This window comes from Trichomycterus rosablanca, chromosome 8 (genome assembly GCF_030014385.1).
Source record: "Trichomycterus rosablanca isolate fTriRos1 chromosome 8, fTriRos1.hap1, whole genome shotgun sequence".
Classification (NCBI taxonomy): Eukaryota; Metazoa; Chordata; class Actinopteri; order Siluriformes; family Trichomycteridae; genus Trichomycterus; species Trichomycterus rosablanca.
The window spans coordinates 30,025,074-30,040,912 of record NC_085995.1 but is presented as its reverse complement, the minus strand read 5'-3'; the positions used below and the strand labels follow the sequence as shown (position 1 = coordinate 30,040,912).

General features: G+C 37.3%; 2 protein-coding genes across 4 annotated transcripts in view; one reads left to right on the top strand and one right to left on the bottom strand.

Annotated features, from left to right (window-relative positions):
* Positions 1-498, top strand: part of atp8a1 (ATPase phospholipid transporting 8A1) — a 164,516-nt gene extending 164,018 nt beyond the window's left edge. For all 3 annotated transcript variants that reach the window (XM_063000680.1, XM_063000679.1, XM_063000681.1), the window contains one exon: positions 140-498. In XM_063000680.1, the coding sequence (XP_062856750.1) occupies positions 140-237 (98 nt within the window). In that variant the 3' untranslated portion in view covers positions 238-498. The remainder of the gene's footprint in view (positions 1-139) is intronic.
* Positions 499-8,428: 7,930 nt separating this feature from the next.
* On the bottom strand, positions 8,429-13,381 carry shisa3 (shisa family member 3). Its single transcript, XM_063000013.1, has 2 exons — positions 13,117-13,381; positions 8,429-9,088 (listed from the first exon to the last, which is right to left on the bottom strand). The coding sequence occupies exons 1-2, from the start codon at positions 13,379-13,381 to the stop codon at positions 8,502-8,504; spliced, it is 852 nt and encodes a 283-aa protein (XP_062856083.1). The 3' UTR covers positions 8,429-8,501.
* Positions 13,382-15,839: the final 2,458 nt, after the last annotated feature.

Genomic DNA, 15,839 nt, shown 5'->3' with positions numbered 1-15,839 from the left:
AGTAGCCACCCTTTGTCTGATTGTATTCAGCTCTGGTGGTTCTATCAAGTGTTACTGACCCAATCACAGCTCACATTTGGTCAGCATATCTACTGGTCTGTGCTGTCTAATTTAATCCATTTTTATTGTTTTTCTGCAGACGGCTACGCCTTCTCTCAGGATGAGAATGGAGTCGTCTCCCAATCAGAGGTCATCAGGGCCTACGACACCACCAAGCAGCGGACCAACGAGTGGTGAGATCCGGCCTCCTCGGCCCGGCCCCTACGTGCCTCTGCCATCAGTCAATCCTTTAAAGCTGACGGAAGCTGAAGCCTGTCAGTTTGATTTTCTCCAGCTCTCTGGCTGAAACTGAAGCATTGTGGGAAAAAATGAATCAGAGTGAAATAAGGTACTAAAAAAAGGCAGAAATAAAATTGGAAGGAACTTGTTTATTATGTTGATGTGAAGCTGTCACACTGCAGCACTGTAGCTGTGTGTGTGTAGTCAGCAGACACAGTTTTAGTGGTTTAGGCAAGTCTGCAGTTGGAAGCAACTCTTGCTGAGAAAATGCACAGAGAGATGCTTTAAAAACACGTTTCCAAACATTTCCTAGTGTCGACGATGTTGTTGCAGTAATGATCTTCGACTGTCTCTCCCTAAACAGTTATGGCATATTATTCTCTCTTACACATCCATTAAAATTGCCAAAGAAAATGACAGTGAAAAGCTTCAAAAGTGTGTTTGGAAACCAGTATTATTATAATTATATTTACAGCTTTCTCCCTGAGCATTTCTCTGCTTTACTGATTGGATTGTGACCTAATACAAATTCTTTATTTATTTTGTTTATTTATTTTTTTTATTCTTACCTGCTGTAAATGTATTTTATTTGCAAATTTTAGTCACAGCTAGTTTATAATTTTTTTAAATGATTATTTTAAGTTGTTCCCGTGCCTGATTCGGACGTGTTTTGTGCCTGAATCAGTTACTGCATTCCACATGGCACACAGCTGCAACAATCACAAAGGTGCCTAATAGGAAATTCCCCATTAGTGAGTAGTCCAGATCCATTAGCTAGTCAGAATTAGTCCGCTAACCCGTTTACCATAGCTGTCGCTGTTTGTGCAGTGCCTGGCTAATTCATTCGAATCAAAAGATTGAAAGGCTGCTGATTTTACAACCAGTCCTGTGTAGTCGTTACAAGTATTTTTGATTGTCAGGATGCCTGACTTGAACGTGTGGAGTGTCGGTTCCTCAAAACCGAAGTGCCATTAGAGGAGAGAAATGAGGATTTAGTTCAGAGGTGCAGCCAGTATCAAACCAACTCTGTCTCTATAGTTTTGTGAATTTGTATTTTTATATTGGAGAACTTTTTTGGATCTGCTTTGTAATCCGCTGTCATTCTGTCTTCTGTTTTGTTGTTTAATCTGAAATCAGAAAACCGATGGTGAATGAGCTTAATTTTTGTGACTGAACTGTCTTGTTAACATTCTATTCATTTATGGTGGAGTTTGTACGCTGGTTCTCTTCTCCCTGTGGGAGAGCAGGGTTTCATAGCTGTGTTGTGTGCACACTGTCTTGTCTGCATGTGCATGTAAGTGGACGCTTGAACGTGTGTGGGAGTGTCAGTACTTGTTGTTAGGCATGTCCGCTATACAATTAGCCTGGAAGAATAACGATGTCTTTTTCTTCCATTTTAAAATTCTTTGTATTTGAGAAAGTCTGAATGTGTGCAAGTACAATGATTAAAACTGGGTCATTAACTGGGTACCACTAAAATCCTAACCTAACTACCACTAACAAATTGCACACTTGCAGCTTTACACTGTATTTTACCAGACTGTATAAATCCCACACAGTGTTGGAAATTGTTTTGTAAAAGGCAGATTATTTCTGTAACTGTGTATTATGGAAGAAAAAGTGCTGATTCACTAGTGTTCACAAATAGTTTTTGTAACTTATATTTTTGTTCTTTCCTTAAAATTTCAACATATTAGTATTTTTACAGACTGGGTGTCTAGTGTCTGGTATGACAGCACTGTTAGCCAATATAAACCAAGCTGCAGCAAACTCTCCTGGTTCTAAATAGCCAGTACAGAACCAAATCAGAGTATCTCTATGAAGCTTTTATGTATTGTGTTCTTTCAACAACAAAAAAGCAAGTTTAAACTCTCAATAATAATAAATGGACGATGCATCTCATTGGATTCTCTGGATTAGTACTAAAAGGGTAGAACAAAATTTTTCATTAAAATTTACCCTGAACTGGTGATTTACCAATGGTTGCAAAGAGAGCTGGGTAAATTGGGTAAATGTCATAACATCCAATATACATCATTAATATACTAATTACACAATCCAGTGACTCACCCAGTGCCCTCACTTAGTAAGGGCATCACATCCCTGTACACCAGTGTCTGGTTTTAACACCATTAAACATTTTGGGCTATGGTAGCTTAGTGATTAAAGTACTGGACTAGTAATCAGAAGATCACTGGTACAAGCCCCACATCTGCCAAGTTGCCAGCCTTGAGCAAGGCCCTTAATCCTCAACTGCTTAGATTGTATTTATCACAGTTAGAAGTCACTTTATAAAAGCATCTGCTAAGTGCTGAAAATGTAAATGTATTTTAGTTCTCTCTGAAACTTTTAATGGATGTGCCAGCTTATACATTTCATATAATTTGATGTTGCTGTGGAAGAGTTTAGTTTGTCCACACCTTCAAATGAAACCAAGTTTTAAATAGCAAACGAATCAGATAAGCCATGCTTCAATGCGTCTGGTCAGGACCACTTTGACTCTGAGCTGCATCCAGCCTGTTAAATTCCAGGTATATACCCAGTTACCAAAGCATGTGTGAATGGGTTTTAAATGTTTGTGATGTCCTAAGCTCATGTCCGTGTCTATACGTGTAATGCTGCTCTCTTGTTGTCTGCACGACTCCAGGTATAATCAGTGGGATGTGCTGCTGCATGGCCCTGTCTGTGTGTCGGGTGTGTGCTCGAGTGCGATTGGGTGTCTGTCTGTGTGTACGGAGCCGAGGGTCTCTTTGTCAGTAATGCCTAGCTAAAGCTTGATGGATGGTGTTGCACTGCTTCTCAATGGTAGCGTATTTCTCTGATCTGGTATAATTTCCAGTATTACATATCTGTTTGTATGTGTTTCAGTTAAAAACTCATACCTCTTTTTTAAATAGAAATCTGTACATGTTTTTTTCAGCTGTTGTAAAGTACATCTGCAGTGTCTGCTTATCTCTGCTTTTGATGGGATTTTGTGGTTTCGCCGGTTTGGTTGGTTCCCGTCACATATTTTACGTGAAGGCACTGAAAGAGTTAGAGTGACACTAGCAAAGTGTTGTCTGTGAAAGTGGGTGGCTGCATGACTGGTTTAAATGTTAGTTGTACACTGATTTTTCTCATATTGGTCACTTGAAAGATAAAAATGCACTTTTACATTTGTATTAACTTTTACTTTGTTTAATTTATGTCTTCATTGTTTAATGATTGCTCAGCATGTTGGGACTGCAAAATTTTAATGTTTTGTCCTTTACTGCCATGAAGTACTACTGAAATAAACTTTACAACAAGTATTTCATTCTATTCTATTTATTTCATTTGCTGCATCATGCGGGTGAGAAAGTCTTTAATTAAGGTAAAATCTGTAGAAATCTTCTTTAGGGAGGGGCTTGAATATTTCTAATTGTATGTTTCAATTTCCTGTCTAGACCTGTGTATGTTTAACTAAACATTATTTCATCCTTTTTTTGAAGATGTGTAGGGTAGAAGATGAACAACAGCAGCACACACAAGCTTAATATCATAAAATGTTTGCCTTTTTGCAAAAATCATCTGCCATTTTTTATGTGACATGATGACACGTGTCAGTTCAACTCTGTTTTCAGTTGCAGTTTTCTGTCGTGCTATAGTTGCTTTAATCAAACTGTTGCATTAATTGCTTCGTGTTCTTTAATCAAAATATTAGCAGTTATTGTTTATTATTACTACAGTGAATTCATTCATTTCAAAGAATTACTACCCCAGATGAGGAGAAATGTTTACAATTACAAACATATTTCAGTTGAAGTGCACACCAGTACTTTACAACACTACATGTTCAGAAGCAGATAATGATGTGAAGAAAAAATGGGTTGTTGGGCTTACAAATACTTGTAAAGTTAAACTTTCTCATTTGTAAGCATAATTTGCAGTTTTTATTCTTATCTATAAATGTTTGGGAGGTTTGTGGAATAAACTAAGATGACTATTTTAAGACTTGGTGACAGAACTACTTGATGTCTCACCAAAATAAATAGATCACCCTATTTCAGAAACTGACTAGACTATATTCAAAACAAGCTTAAGAAATATTTTCAGAATTACAGACTTGTCATTTTTATTGCAGTGTCATCAGCCAAAGAAGGACGTGCAAACACTTGCAAGTTTTAAAAAAAGTTGCTGCCAAATCGAATATTTTAGACTGCAAGAATGAGAAAATAATCCTATGAGATTTTGGTGAGGCTGTTTTGTGTGGTCTCTTAGTTCTCAAAGCCTGGAATCAGTAAAACTGACTCTTGGGATCCACTTCCAGCCTTCTGATTATGTTCATATTCGGACCAACCCAAGATTAGTGATTCGATACTTGATATGTAAAAAATATACAGAATGCAGTGTTAAGAATAAAGGTGATGTTGCTTTACTCTATCATTAAATCAAATCCAATAACTCCAATAAACTACAGGAGCAACGTTGAGAACATGTTTTAAAGCAGGGTTTTTTACACCAAAAAATGGGTTGCAGAGAAAAATAATAATAATTAACTAAACAAATTTCAACAGGCACAAAATGAACTTGTACACAAACACCTCTTGTGGAGGCTTTATGCTGCATCTTGTAAACCACAGTTGGACCAGATTGCCACTATTTGTATTAATTAAATATATTTTGTTTTGTGTTTCATGTTGATGCATTATTTGTGTTGCCTGGGTTGCGGTAAAAATTACGGGAAAAAGTACAAAAAAAATGTGAAAAATCTTTTTTAGACTTCATTCTATTTTGGTTTTTACAGAGCAATATTGTCATTTCTGCTACAGCCACATCATTTTATTTTAAAATTCATTTATTTGTGGGGACTTCAGGGTTAGTAAGTGGATTACTGTTGTGTCATGTTACATTATTTTATCCTGTAATTAGGAAACTAAATAATTATATGTTCTGCAAACACAGAAGCATGAGAAACCAAACAGGAAAAGGTGGAGCTGAACTTGTTTGTAATGAATAGATGCTCTGATTTCCCATGTTACTTCTGTTTTATTTTAGTTCCTGCCTGACTGGCTCATCTGAGCTGTCTTCCTCTTAAGCCAGCTGTAGTAAGAGTAAAGCTTGTGCTGTAAATCAGTAAATATTATTCCAGCGGTAACATGAGTCAGTCGAGGTGAACGGCCAGAGTACCGTTATAAAGTAAGCTTAAAATGTAAAGCAGTGTGTTGATCAGAGGAACCACAGATCTCAGCCTGCGTTTAAAATAATAAGTATTTACACAGTTAATACATCATTCAGCTTATAAATGCTCTCACACATGGAAAACTTAATTCATTGCTTTATTACAGCAGGATTATTCAAATCTTGGGTCATTAATATTTTATTTAAAGCACTGTAGCATTACTGCAGTTGTAGTCTGTTCCAAATCGCTCCCACATTTCAGGAGCCAGAATTCACAGAACATTGTGCTCACCACAAATCTAGTAGAGAAAGTGTGCTCTTGGTGGAACCTGATCCAGGGCGATTACAGCAATTATTCAGCTTTCTATGAATTATGCTAAATGAAATACAAAACCTATGCCAGATCAGGTAAACAAACATTTGAAAGGCAACAGTCCCAGAGGTAGCTGTGTGTCTTACTCAGTTGAAGTGAGGAATGTTAGAAATATGGCTCAATGTTAGTAGCTATTCTTTCACAGAACAAACATTGCCTCCTGTACATTGCCTCCTGTAAAAAATAAAAAATATAAAATAATAATAACAAAAATGACTGTGAACACAATGATGGACAATCTGCTTAACAAGTTTAAATTTTCTCTCATCATATAAAGTAATAGCCCCCACACCTTTCCAAAAACAAAACCCACACACAAAGCCGTGGATACGTGGATGTATGAAATGGAATACAATTAAATAAAAACAAAAGTGGTTAAATACTTGGTCCTCTCACTGTACGTACACACACACATACTTATACACTTGGCACTTCTTGCCCAGAACCTGTTTGTGCTCCATCTTTCAAAGGAGCTGATTGTCAGAGTGAGTTTAGTCCCCGGTTTGCTCCCTTTTCACTCAGCAAATGATTAAACCAAGTAGTCCAGAACGGTTCTTGAATTTCAATCTTAAGTGTCCCATATAAAACTGTCACCAGACTCTTGCTCCAGAAGGAAATATTTGAAATAAAAAGTGCATTAAACGATGAGAATTTAAGAGGTGTGAACGGGCCTGTCCGACATAAAGTCCAGAGTCAGTTCCAGACTAAAATTCTTCTGTGTTTTTCCTCTGTAGTTATGAGCGGTCTCTTTTCATCTCCTGCTAGTTCCCACATTGCTCAGGCTCATCTGTTAAAGGAAAACTTCAGCAGTTTTGAACCTAATCTGTTTACCACATTAACAGCGTATGTATGCTCAAACCTGTTTACTGACAACAATACAAGAACAATTCCTTTTTTGTTAAATAAATGTAGCATTTCTTTGCTTGAAGATAAACGTGATGATGGATTACAAATGTAGACAAGTACAGGGCCACAGGAAGGTGTTCGTGTTAGCACGATCGCACATATATACCAAAAACACATTCAAGCAGCGCTGTTCAAACTGTGAGTGGGTGCTGTTGGAAACGAGGGACCCAGTGGGACAATGAACAACAACAATTTTTTTTAAATGAACAGAATTTATTGTAGTTGATTACACCCCCATGATTAACCGTTTCCTATTGTTCAGCCAGCACTGCTGCTCTGTGGGGGGAAACTCTCTACATATTTATATAAGTGTGTCCCCTTTGTAGATATTTATTGACTGCATTTCTGTGGGCGGGCATAAATTTTTTATTAAAAAACAATATAAGGTACATTTAGCAGTGTGTGATGTGGGAGTTTTGATTTTGATGAAGTTTTGGCATGTAATTCTGGTATATCAGACCAGTTGGAGGTTAGAGGTTTGGAAGGGTTGGTGGTTCACATGAAGTAGAATTAAAAAAGTTATGAAGCTATCACATTCAAAGTGTTAATTGGTTTTATTTAGATTTTTTTTTCATATTTTTAACAGGGTAAGACAGCAGTTTACCAGGTACAGTGGGTGCTGCACAGCTCTAGGTGCCTGGAGAACTTGTCTTTGAGGAGTTTGACAAGTTCTCTCTGTGTCTATTGAGTAATTAAATTGTCTTCCTTCTTCATGACACATGACAGTAACTGGACTGGCTGCTCTAAATTGGCCTGAGGTTTGAGTAAAGGCATGATTGTGTTGGACTTTCTCATGTTCTATATTTCTGGTTTAGGCACTGGACCCACCAACATAAATTATTGATCCATATTTGTTAAATTAAGTGCAAATTTTTTTGAAATAGACTGCATTCTAATTTTCTAATACTCTCACACGTAGAAAAGACCAACATTATTTCATAAGGATTGCTTATTAGGCTAGAAATAATGGATTTGTTACCGTTGTGGAGAAATATCTACCAGCAAAGGTTGGAAATTAATGTTTTTTTCCAGCTTGTGAGTATTATTGGAGAAGCTGGTATTTGAGGTACTTAACCAAAACGTATTGAAATATTACAAAATAATAATTGTATTGCAGCATTGTTTGGAAGTGGCTAAAACTACAGCAGAATATATTTAGGATATTGTCTTATGTGATCTTAACACTTAATGTATCAGTGAATTATGGTTAAAGTTTGTCTGTGTATTTGTCTGTTTTTTGTAGAGGTTTTTTAACTTTGAAGGGCACAAAAAGTTTGTAAACCCCAACACAACCCACGGCTCAATTAGTAAAAACACTACATTTCATGTAGCTGATTGCTATATTATATGAGCATGACAGGATTCTTAACGTGTAAGCTATTAAATTCAGCTTGCAATTATATTTTTCATTTTTTAAAACCTTTTCCGTGATCAGCATCTCATTTGACCGCACTTGGGGTCCTGACTTTATGTTTGTTTTTGTTTTTTAATGCAGCCAGTATTCTTAGATTTTTCACTCTAATGATTATCTGATGCTAATCACATGTATTAATACAGGTGCAGTAATGTGAGATTAGGTTGACAACAAATGCAAAAGTGTTTCTTTAACAGCAAATCAATCACCACTCTACTGTCAGTCTATAGTTGTACGAGTAAGTGAGTATGTTACCTCTAAAAGAAGCATAGCTGCACATTTTGTTCCAGTTCTGGCTAGAGAGAATGTGTGTTTGTGTTTCTTACAGCAGCATTGTCTAGTGTCCACTCCACAGCCTCTTACAGCCTCTCCACATTCCTATGCTGCAGATCAGCTCTGGCTAAAATCAGCGAAACCCTTGCTGGAGCTGAATGGCTCTGGTTGCAGAGGGAAGAAGTACTGCTGGGACAGGAGGAGGCTGGAGGTCTGTGTGGCATACTGGCTCTGATGAAGCTGAGGGTGTCCAAGTTGGTGCTGGTGTTGGTGTTGGTGTGTGTGCATGTGTGATAATTGAGTTGTATATGGCGGAGGTGGGGGAGGAAGTAAAGGCTGAGCTGGGGCAGAAACTGATGAGGATGAGGTTAACAGGAGCTGCTGCGAGGGCTGCTGAAGTCCCAAAGTGTCACTTCTGCCCAAAGAGAAGCGGCGGAGTGAGCTCCCTCCACCGGCACTGCTGGAGCTGGTGGTAACTGTGCTGGACTGGCGTGACGGTGCACGCAGAGTGGTGGGTGCTGCCCCTGCAGTCAGGATCATGGGGATGGTCTCACCCTGGCAGCTGCGCAGTGAAAAGCGAATGGGCTGCTGCGTCGGCTGTTTGGGCCGCAGGCATGTACAGCAGTACACGGCCACCAACGAGCCCACGACCACAAATGCCACAAATATGGAACCAACCATCAGGAAAGGCATGTAGATGGGTTCTGTTAGCAGGAGTGAAAATAAAGAAAGAATGTCAGACAGTTTGAATTTGTGTTAGGGTGCTAGTATGTAGAATGGTTAGGTAGATAGATATGTGGAACTAATCTTTAAATAAAAGCAATATTCTTAGATTTTGTTTCAATTCATAGCAGTGAAATTGTACAGTGTGAATGGTAACCACAGCCTAAACTTCAAACTGTTTTCATTTTTCATGCTCATTACTAAGCAATATGTAATTTTTTCATAGTGCAATTATAAAGTATGTATAAAACTCTGTTATCTAAGCTATTAAGCTGACATTAGATGTTAGAGGCGCAGTAATTAAATGATATGAATCTGTAATCAGGAAAATGTATCTATGCAATTTTAATGTTAAGCGCCAGTTCACTAAAGTGACAACTAATGCTAATGTATTAGGAAATTCAACCACATCACCACCACCGCACGGGTATAAATTTCATTGCGATGTTGGGGGAGACAATAACCAGTAACATTTCTCAAGAAAATGCTACCAAAAGTATTGTTGCTTTAAATGTACACTGATCAGCCATAACATTAAAACCTCCTCCTTGTTTCTACACTCACTGTCCATTTTATCAGCTCCACTTACCATATAGAAGCACTTTGTAGTTCTACAATTACTGACTGTAGTCCATCTGTTTCTCTGCATGCTTTGTTAGCCCCCTTTCATGCTGTTCTTCAATGGTCAGGACCACCACAGAGTAGGTATTATTTGGGTGGTGGATCATTCTCAGCACTGCAGTGACAATGGCATGGTGGTGGTGTGTTAGTGTGTGTTGTGCTTGTATTAGTGGATAAGACACAGCAGCGCTGATGGAGTTTTTAAACACCTCATTGTCACTGCTGGACTGAGAATAGTCCACCAACTAAAAAATCCAGCCAACAGCGCCCCATGGGCAGCGTCTTGTGACCCCTGATGAAGGTCTAGAAGATGACCAACTCAAACAGCAGCAATAGATGAGCGATCGTCTCTGACTTTACATCTACAAGGTGGACCAACTAGGTAGGACTGTCTTAATAGAGTGGACAGTGAGTGGACATGGTATTTAAAAACTCCATCAGCGCTGCTGTGTCTGATCCACTCATACCAGCACAACACACACTAACACACCACCACCATATCATTGTCACTGCAGTGCTGAGAATGATCCACCACCTAAATAATACATGCTCTGTGGGGGTCCTGACCATTGAAGAACAGGGTGAAAGAAAGCAGGCTTTAAAAGTATGTAGAGAAACAGATGGACTACAATCAGTAATTGTAGAACTACAAAGTGCTTTTATATGGTAAGTAGGGCTGATAAAATGGACAGTGAGTGTAGAAACAAGGAGGTGGTTTTAATGTTATGGCTGATTGGTGTATATATGTATAGTCGTCTTAAAAAGCAAGCCATTGCTTTTTAAGACGACTATAGTATGCCATATATACACCGATCAGTCATAACATTAAAACCACCTCCTTTTTTCTACACCAAATGTAGGGCAACTTAAATATGTACAATACTTTAGAATTTATCAGCTGTAAGAGTTGAAAATAAGTAACACTATAAGCACACTAAAACTTAAGCACAATGTCCAGCATACTAAATCTTTTTTCTTTGTCATAGGAGGAGACAAGCACCACTGAGCTACTAAAACAAAAAACTATTATTTCATTTTATTTCAAGCATTATATTTCAAGACACAGTACAAGGGTCATAAAAATAATTCAAAACCTGTGCTGCTGTAAAACGCTTTAAAAAGTAGGTCTATTTTTTGGACATTGTCACTTTTAAACTAATGTTACAAAATCAGATTTTAAAAGTTGGTTTTATGATATTGATATATTTATACTAGAGAGCTTTAAATCTTACTGCAGCTTTAAATGATCACTTCCTGCCTCAGATTGAATAACAAAATTACTTACCTTCAGAATCATTAAACATTAAACATTAAACATTGCAAATCAATTTTGGCAGTAGCTTACATTTCTAAACAACTTACAATTCGTGTGTGGAATTAACATATTTCATTAGTTTTGATCACTGTTAAAACATTAAAACCTGGATTGTTTGTGTTATACTGACATTTTTTGCATAATGAACTGCTAATCATTGTGCTTGACCATAATGAGAGTCAGTGATTGACAGCTTATTGTAAATGATCAGCTCACTCATTAGGTATTTGCCTCGAATGTGTGTTTGTATTAAGAGAATGTGTCCGGTAGAGTTACACTAGATGACAGAGCCGTGCAAACCAAATATTTTCCTCCTCCGCTGCAAGGCATGTTTATGTTACAACACTGCAATCAGTTGGCTCAGATTTTTGAGGCCTTGATGCCTCATTTAGGATGAGAGTGATGAAAGCTGGGTTATATAGGAAGGTCAAGCTTTTATTCATGAACATAAAATAAATTTTTGGAGATCTTGTGTTTGATTTGGTTAATTAATATTGACGGTTAGATTTAGAAACACTGGTTTGGGTACAGAAAGACTAAGTTATCACCCAAATGGAGGTAATTAATTCAACAGAAGGAATAAGGCTTGTATAGATTCTAAAGTAACTATAAATTGAATCTGAATGTAGATGTACACTTTAAAGCAAACCCAGACTCTTACCCTGTTAGTTTAGAAGTAACACAATACATTCTAATTTCATTTTAACAAGAAAATGTTTTATTTATCCTTTTAAATGTTTAAATATGTAATTTTGTTTTAAGTAATTAAAAAGATTGGTTGATTATTCTTTGCAGTGTTCTGATACAACAAATGATTAAATTAAGACTCTTGATATGTAGATGTTTAGTATGCCTGTGAGGTGACCAAGACTGAAAACTGTGCCAGTTCCCTAATACATGTTAGAAACATTTTGGATATATCAGGGATTACACTAAATACACTAAATTTTGCATCCTAAATTGTCCTCTTTTAATTAGAGGACAGAGTTTATAATATGTCCTGTGGCAACTTTCTTTTACTCTGTGTATCTGTGTAAAGAATGTAAGATATGGGGGTATCTAGGGAATGAGATGTATCAGGTCTTTGGGGTGTATAAGGTGTATTGGGTGTTTTGTTATGTTTCTTTACTAATATAAATCAAAGTTAAAACAGGTGCTGCAGTGAGTGACCACATCAAGCATCTACATTCACATCCCCTTCTTAAATCTCCTGTGATTGAAACTCAATCTGACCCAGCATTTCTGGCGCCACATCTATCATTTAGCCTGGCTGTATTCAAAATCTGGTCGGTACCTGAAATATATTATGGTTTAAAATATCCTTAAAGTGTAAACATTAAAGATGATTGCAGTCTTGCATAAAATGTGAATAATCATGTGGACATAAAAGCAGTTAAGGGGAGATAATTAGATAAAATATCTAAAATCAACTGTTTTTTGTGATTGCTATTTATAGTTTATTATTTTGTGGTGGCATATTTTAACCACTCAGTTACTAAGAAAACACAATTATGAGACAAATTATATGCCTATATTCAGATTTTAAAAAAAGGAAATATTAAACTATCACAACTGAGTCTGGTGCATGCTTATATTACAGTTTTATTCTATTAGTGTGTAGAGACATGTGTATTAGGCCATTTTTAAATGAATGTTTCTAAATGTTTTAAAACCTTTTTATATATATATATGTACACCCCTCAAGTACACCAAAATTTTTGCTTGAATATACCTCATTTAAATAATGAATTTTTGTTGACAAACTTGGGTTGGTGTAGACAACACCTTTAACACCTAAATGTATTTCAAAAGTTTTATAAAAATGTTTTTTATTTAGTGGGGTTGTGTCAAAATAAACAAGGAATATTATACTACATAATCCTGAACTTTGATAACTGTATACGGACAGTATGGAGTAATAAATTGAATAATGGATATTTACTGTGATGTTTGTTGTACTATTTGAGTAATGAAATGTTTACTTTATAAATGTCTGAATCTGTAGGTGAATATGTGAGTGCTGTTTGCACTGTGTAGTATGTTTCTTGTTTTGTTTTGTGGATGGAATCTTACGGGGTGTGTACTGGGGGTGCTCAGTGTCCCGGTGGTTGGTGCAGCTGCTCTGGTCCAGACGCGCATCAGTGGCGGCGCAGCAGTAACGCAGCGCGCAGCTCCCGCAACAAACCCCAGCATCAGCCGTGTCCAAGTGCTCCGGACACTGAAACCCGTCATGGTAGTTCCCAATACTGTCCAACCAGCCGTGACAGTACTCTGTCCGAGCATGGGGCAAATGGCATGTCAGATAAAACAGAAAGAGACAGTTCATCCAGTGCGCCATGCCGCCAAGATATTTAGCTTTATACACGCAGTCGTCCTCTGTGTTAGAAATACAGCAGAGTGGAAAGAAATGTGCAGTCCGATTCTGATTTATTTATCATCATTACTCATCATTAGATGAGTTTAATCATGCTGCTGTCGGTTACGCGCATTTCCCGAATAAATACGCAAAGTAACGATCAGACCCTCATGAATTATCTTAGTATTTAAAAAGATCCCAGTGTCGACATGTCCAATCGATCCACTTCACCAGATCTGTACTGGTCCAGTTCAGTCCATCACCAACTCTCCCCAAAATCCGCAGATCTAATCAACTGTAAAGTCTTCCCAACTGTTCCCAACTGTTTCCAACGATTTTTCTTAAAATCGTAAAATCCCGCGTTCAGTCCTGCGTCTGACTCGTACAGATCAGACTGTAAGTGATCAGAATGTCCTGGGAGCACTGGTGTCTCTGCACATGTAGTGTTATGGGAGTGCTGGTGGAAGTTTGTCTGTAGGCGCGCGCAGCTGGATGTCTGACGTGCGCCTCACGTCACTGAGCGGTTTAGTGAGGCGCTGCTGGTAATGTCCATCACTAACACAAGAGGGGTGTGTACAGCCCAGCACACCCAACCAGAGGGGTGTGTACCGCCCAGCACACCCAACCAGAGGGCTGTGTACAGCCCAGCACACCCAACCAGAGGGCTGTGTACCGCCCAGCACACTCGGTTCAGTCTTGGTCTCCATTTAGTGTCTGTGTAGATCAGGGGTGTCCAAACTTTTCTTGTTGGGGGCCAGATGGATTAAAAAAAATATGCAAACACGGGCCACAGACTCTTCTGTAATAAAACAAATAAAAATATAACAGACTTACCTGATTACTAACAATTACACTTCCTTTTTATTCGAGTGATAATGCTCTATCTTTGACAGTGTTTGTGCAAACTACAATTTTGTCAACTTTACTCACCAGTTTATAATCTTTATGGGAAGATTATTATACTTCTTTAAACCTACTCACGTCCCTCTAAACTAGTGAAATAATATTCTGCATTCGCTGTCTAACTTTTGCTTCTTTGGAGCCACCACGTTTAAGTGCAATGTTAATGTTCTGAGTTGGGGAAAAGAAGATGGGGAGAGTTTTAGATTTATTTAATGCAATAGCGACACCCAAAGTTCAAACTGTTCAAGCAGTTCTTTAAAAAAAACCTGCTCAACAAGGCCACATTTAATTTTATTTCTACAAGACCTCGTGAGCCATGTTAAAAATGGTGCAGGTCACAAATGGCCCACAGGCCATAGTTCGGACATTTCTAGTGTCCACGTGTGTTTGCTCCTTGCAAAACATGCAGAAGGTAAAAAGGACACTGTGAAATGTACAGTAACTTGCTGGCAGCAATTAGCCGGTAAGTTGCTGTAATAAATTTTACAGTACGCATACTGCAAATTTAATTACAGTAACTATAAAATACTGTAATATTTATTACAGTAATAATCACAGTACGGTAGCTCTTATTACAGTAATTTCACATTACTGTAACCTATTACAGCAGTAATGCAGTCTTTTAATTACAGCAAATATCAGACTACTTTAAAGACATTACCACATTTAACACAAATAATATTCGAAAAATAACTATACATTGTAAAGATTAAGACACTGCATTTGTAACAAAAAATCATTTATTGAATTTCAACATTTTAAAACATGTTTTTGAAAATACATAGATAATTAAATAAATAAATTCATATTTTTGTAAACACTGCTGTTTTGAACAAAACCATAAAAATGTGCAAGTGCTTTGTTTTACATTTGCTGGAATCCACATCTTGGGCTAAAGTTTTCTTTCCTGCACTGTAAAGATAAAACAAGGAATTACTGTTACTGCTGTAGAAATTTATATACAAGACTGGAGACTATGACAGTTTTGTTAATTCCTAACCTCCCATTAGAGATATTACATTAATAAACACATTCTACTATTAAAAATGTGCTGTTTAAAATTCTTACCTGTTTTGGTAATGTTATGCACGCTGGCTCTCTAGTGTATCACTTTTGGCTAGACCATTAGCTAGTTGTTTATCAACTGGCCGATTAGTTCTATGTTTAGTGAGCTAGCTCGCTTTCTGTCTTAATAGCGTTTTAAAAGTGTAGGTGACTATTATCAAGTAATTCTAATTTCTGTACCTGTTACTGATGATATAAAGATGTCTTTCTGTCTGAGTGATAAAAAAAACTAATATTTGTGTTAGATATAATGCAAACTGTACTATTACCAAAGACGGATTATTGTTTCAACTGACAGAAAAAGAAAAATCCCGCTTAAACTTACTGTGTTGTGATTCACAGCAGAAATATGCTTACTGTAGAATTCGTTCACCACTGAATCTTGACCATAATTCTTTGCAGATCTACAGTAAAATGCTGTGTACAGGTTCTACAGTAAGAATTTTATCATTCTACAGTAGTAATACTGTAA

Coding starts and splice junctions, on each gene's coding strand:
- shisa3 (XM_063000013.1), bottom strand. CDS start 13,381: ATGGCGCACTGGATGAACTGTCTCTTTCTGTTTTATCTGACATGCCAT. Junction 9,089..13,116: donor GCACCCCCAGTACACACCCC/GTAAGATTCCAT, acceptor TCCTGCTAACAG/AACCCATCTACATGCCTTTC.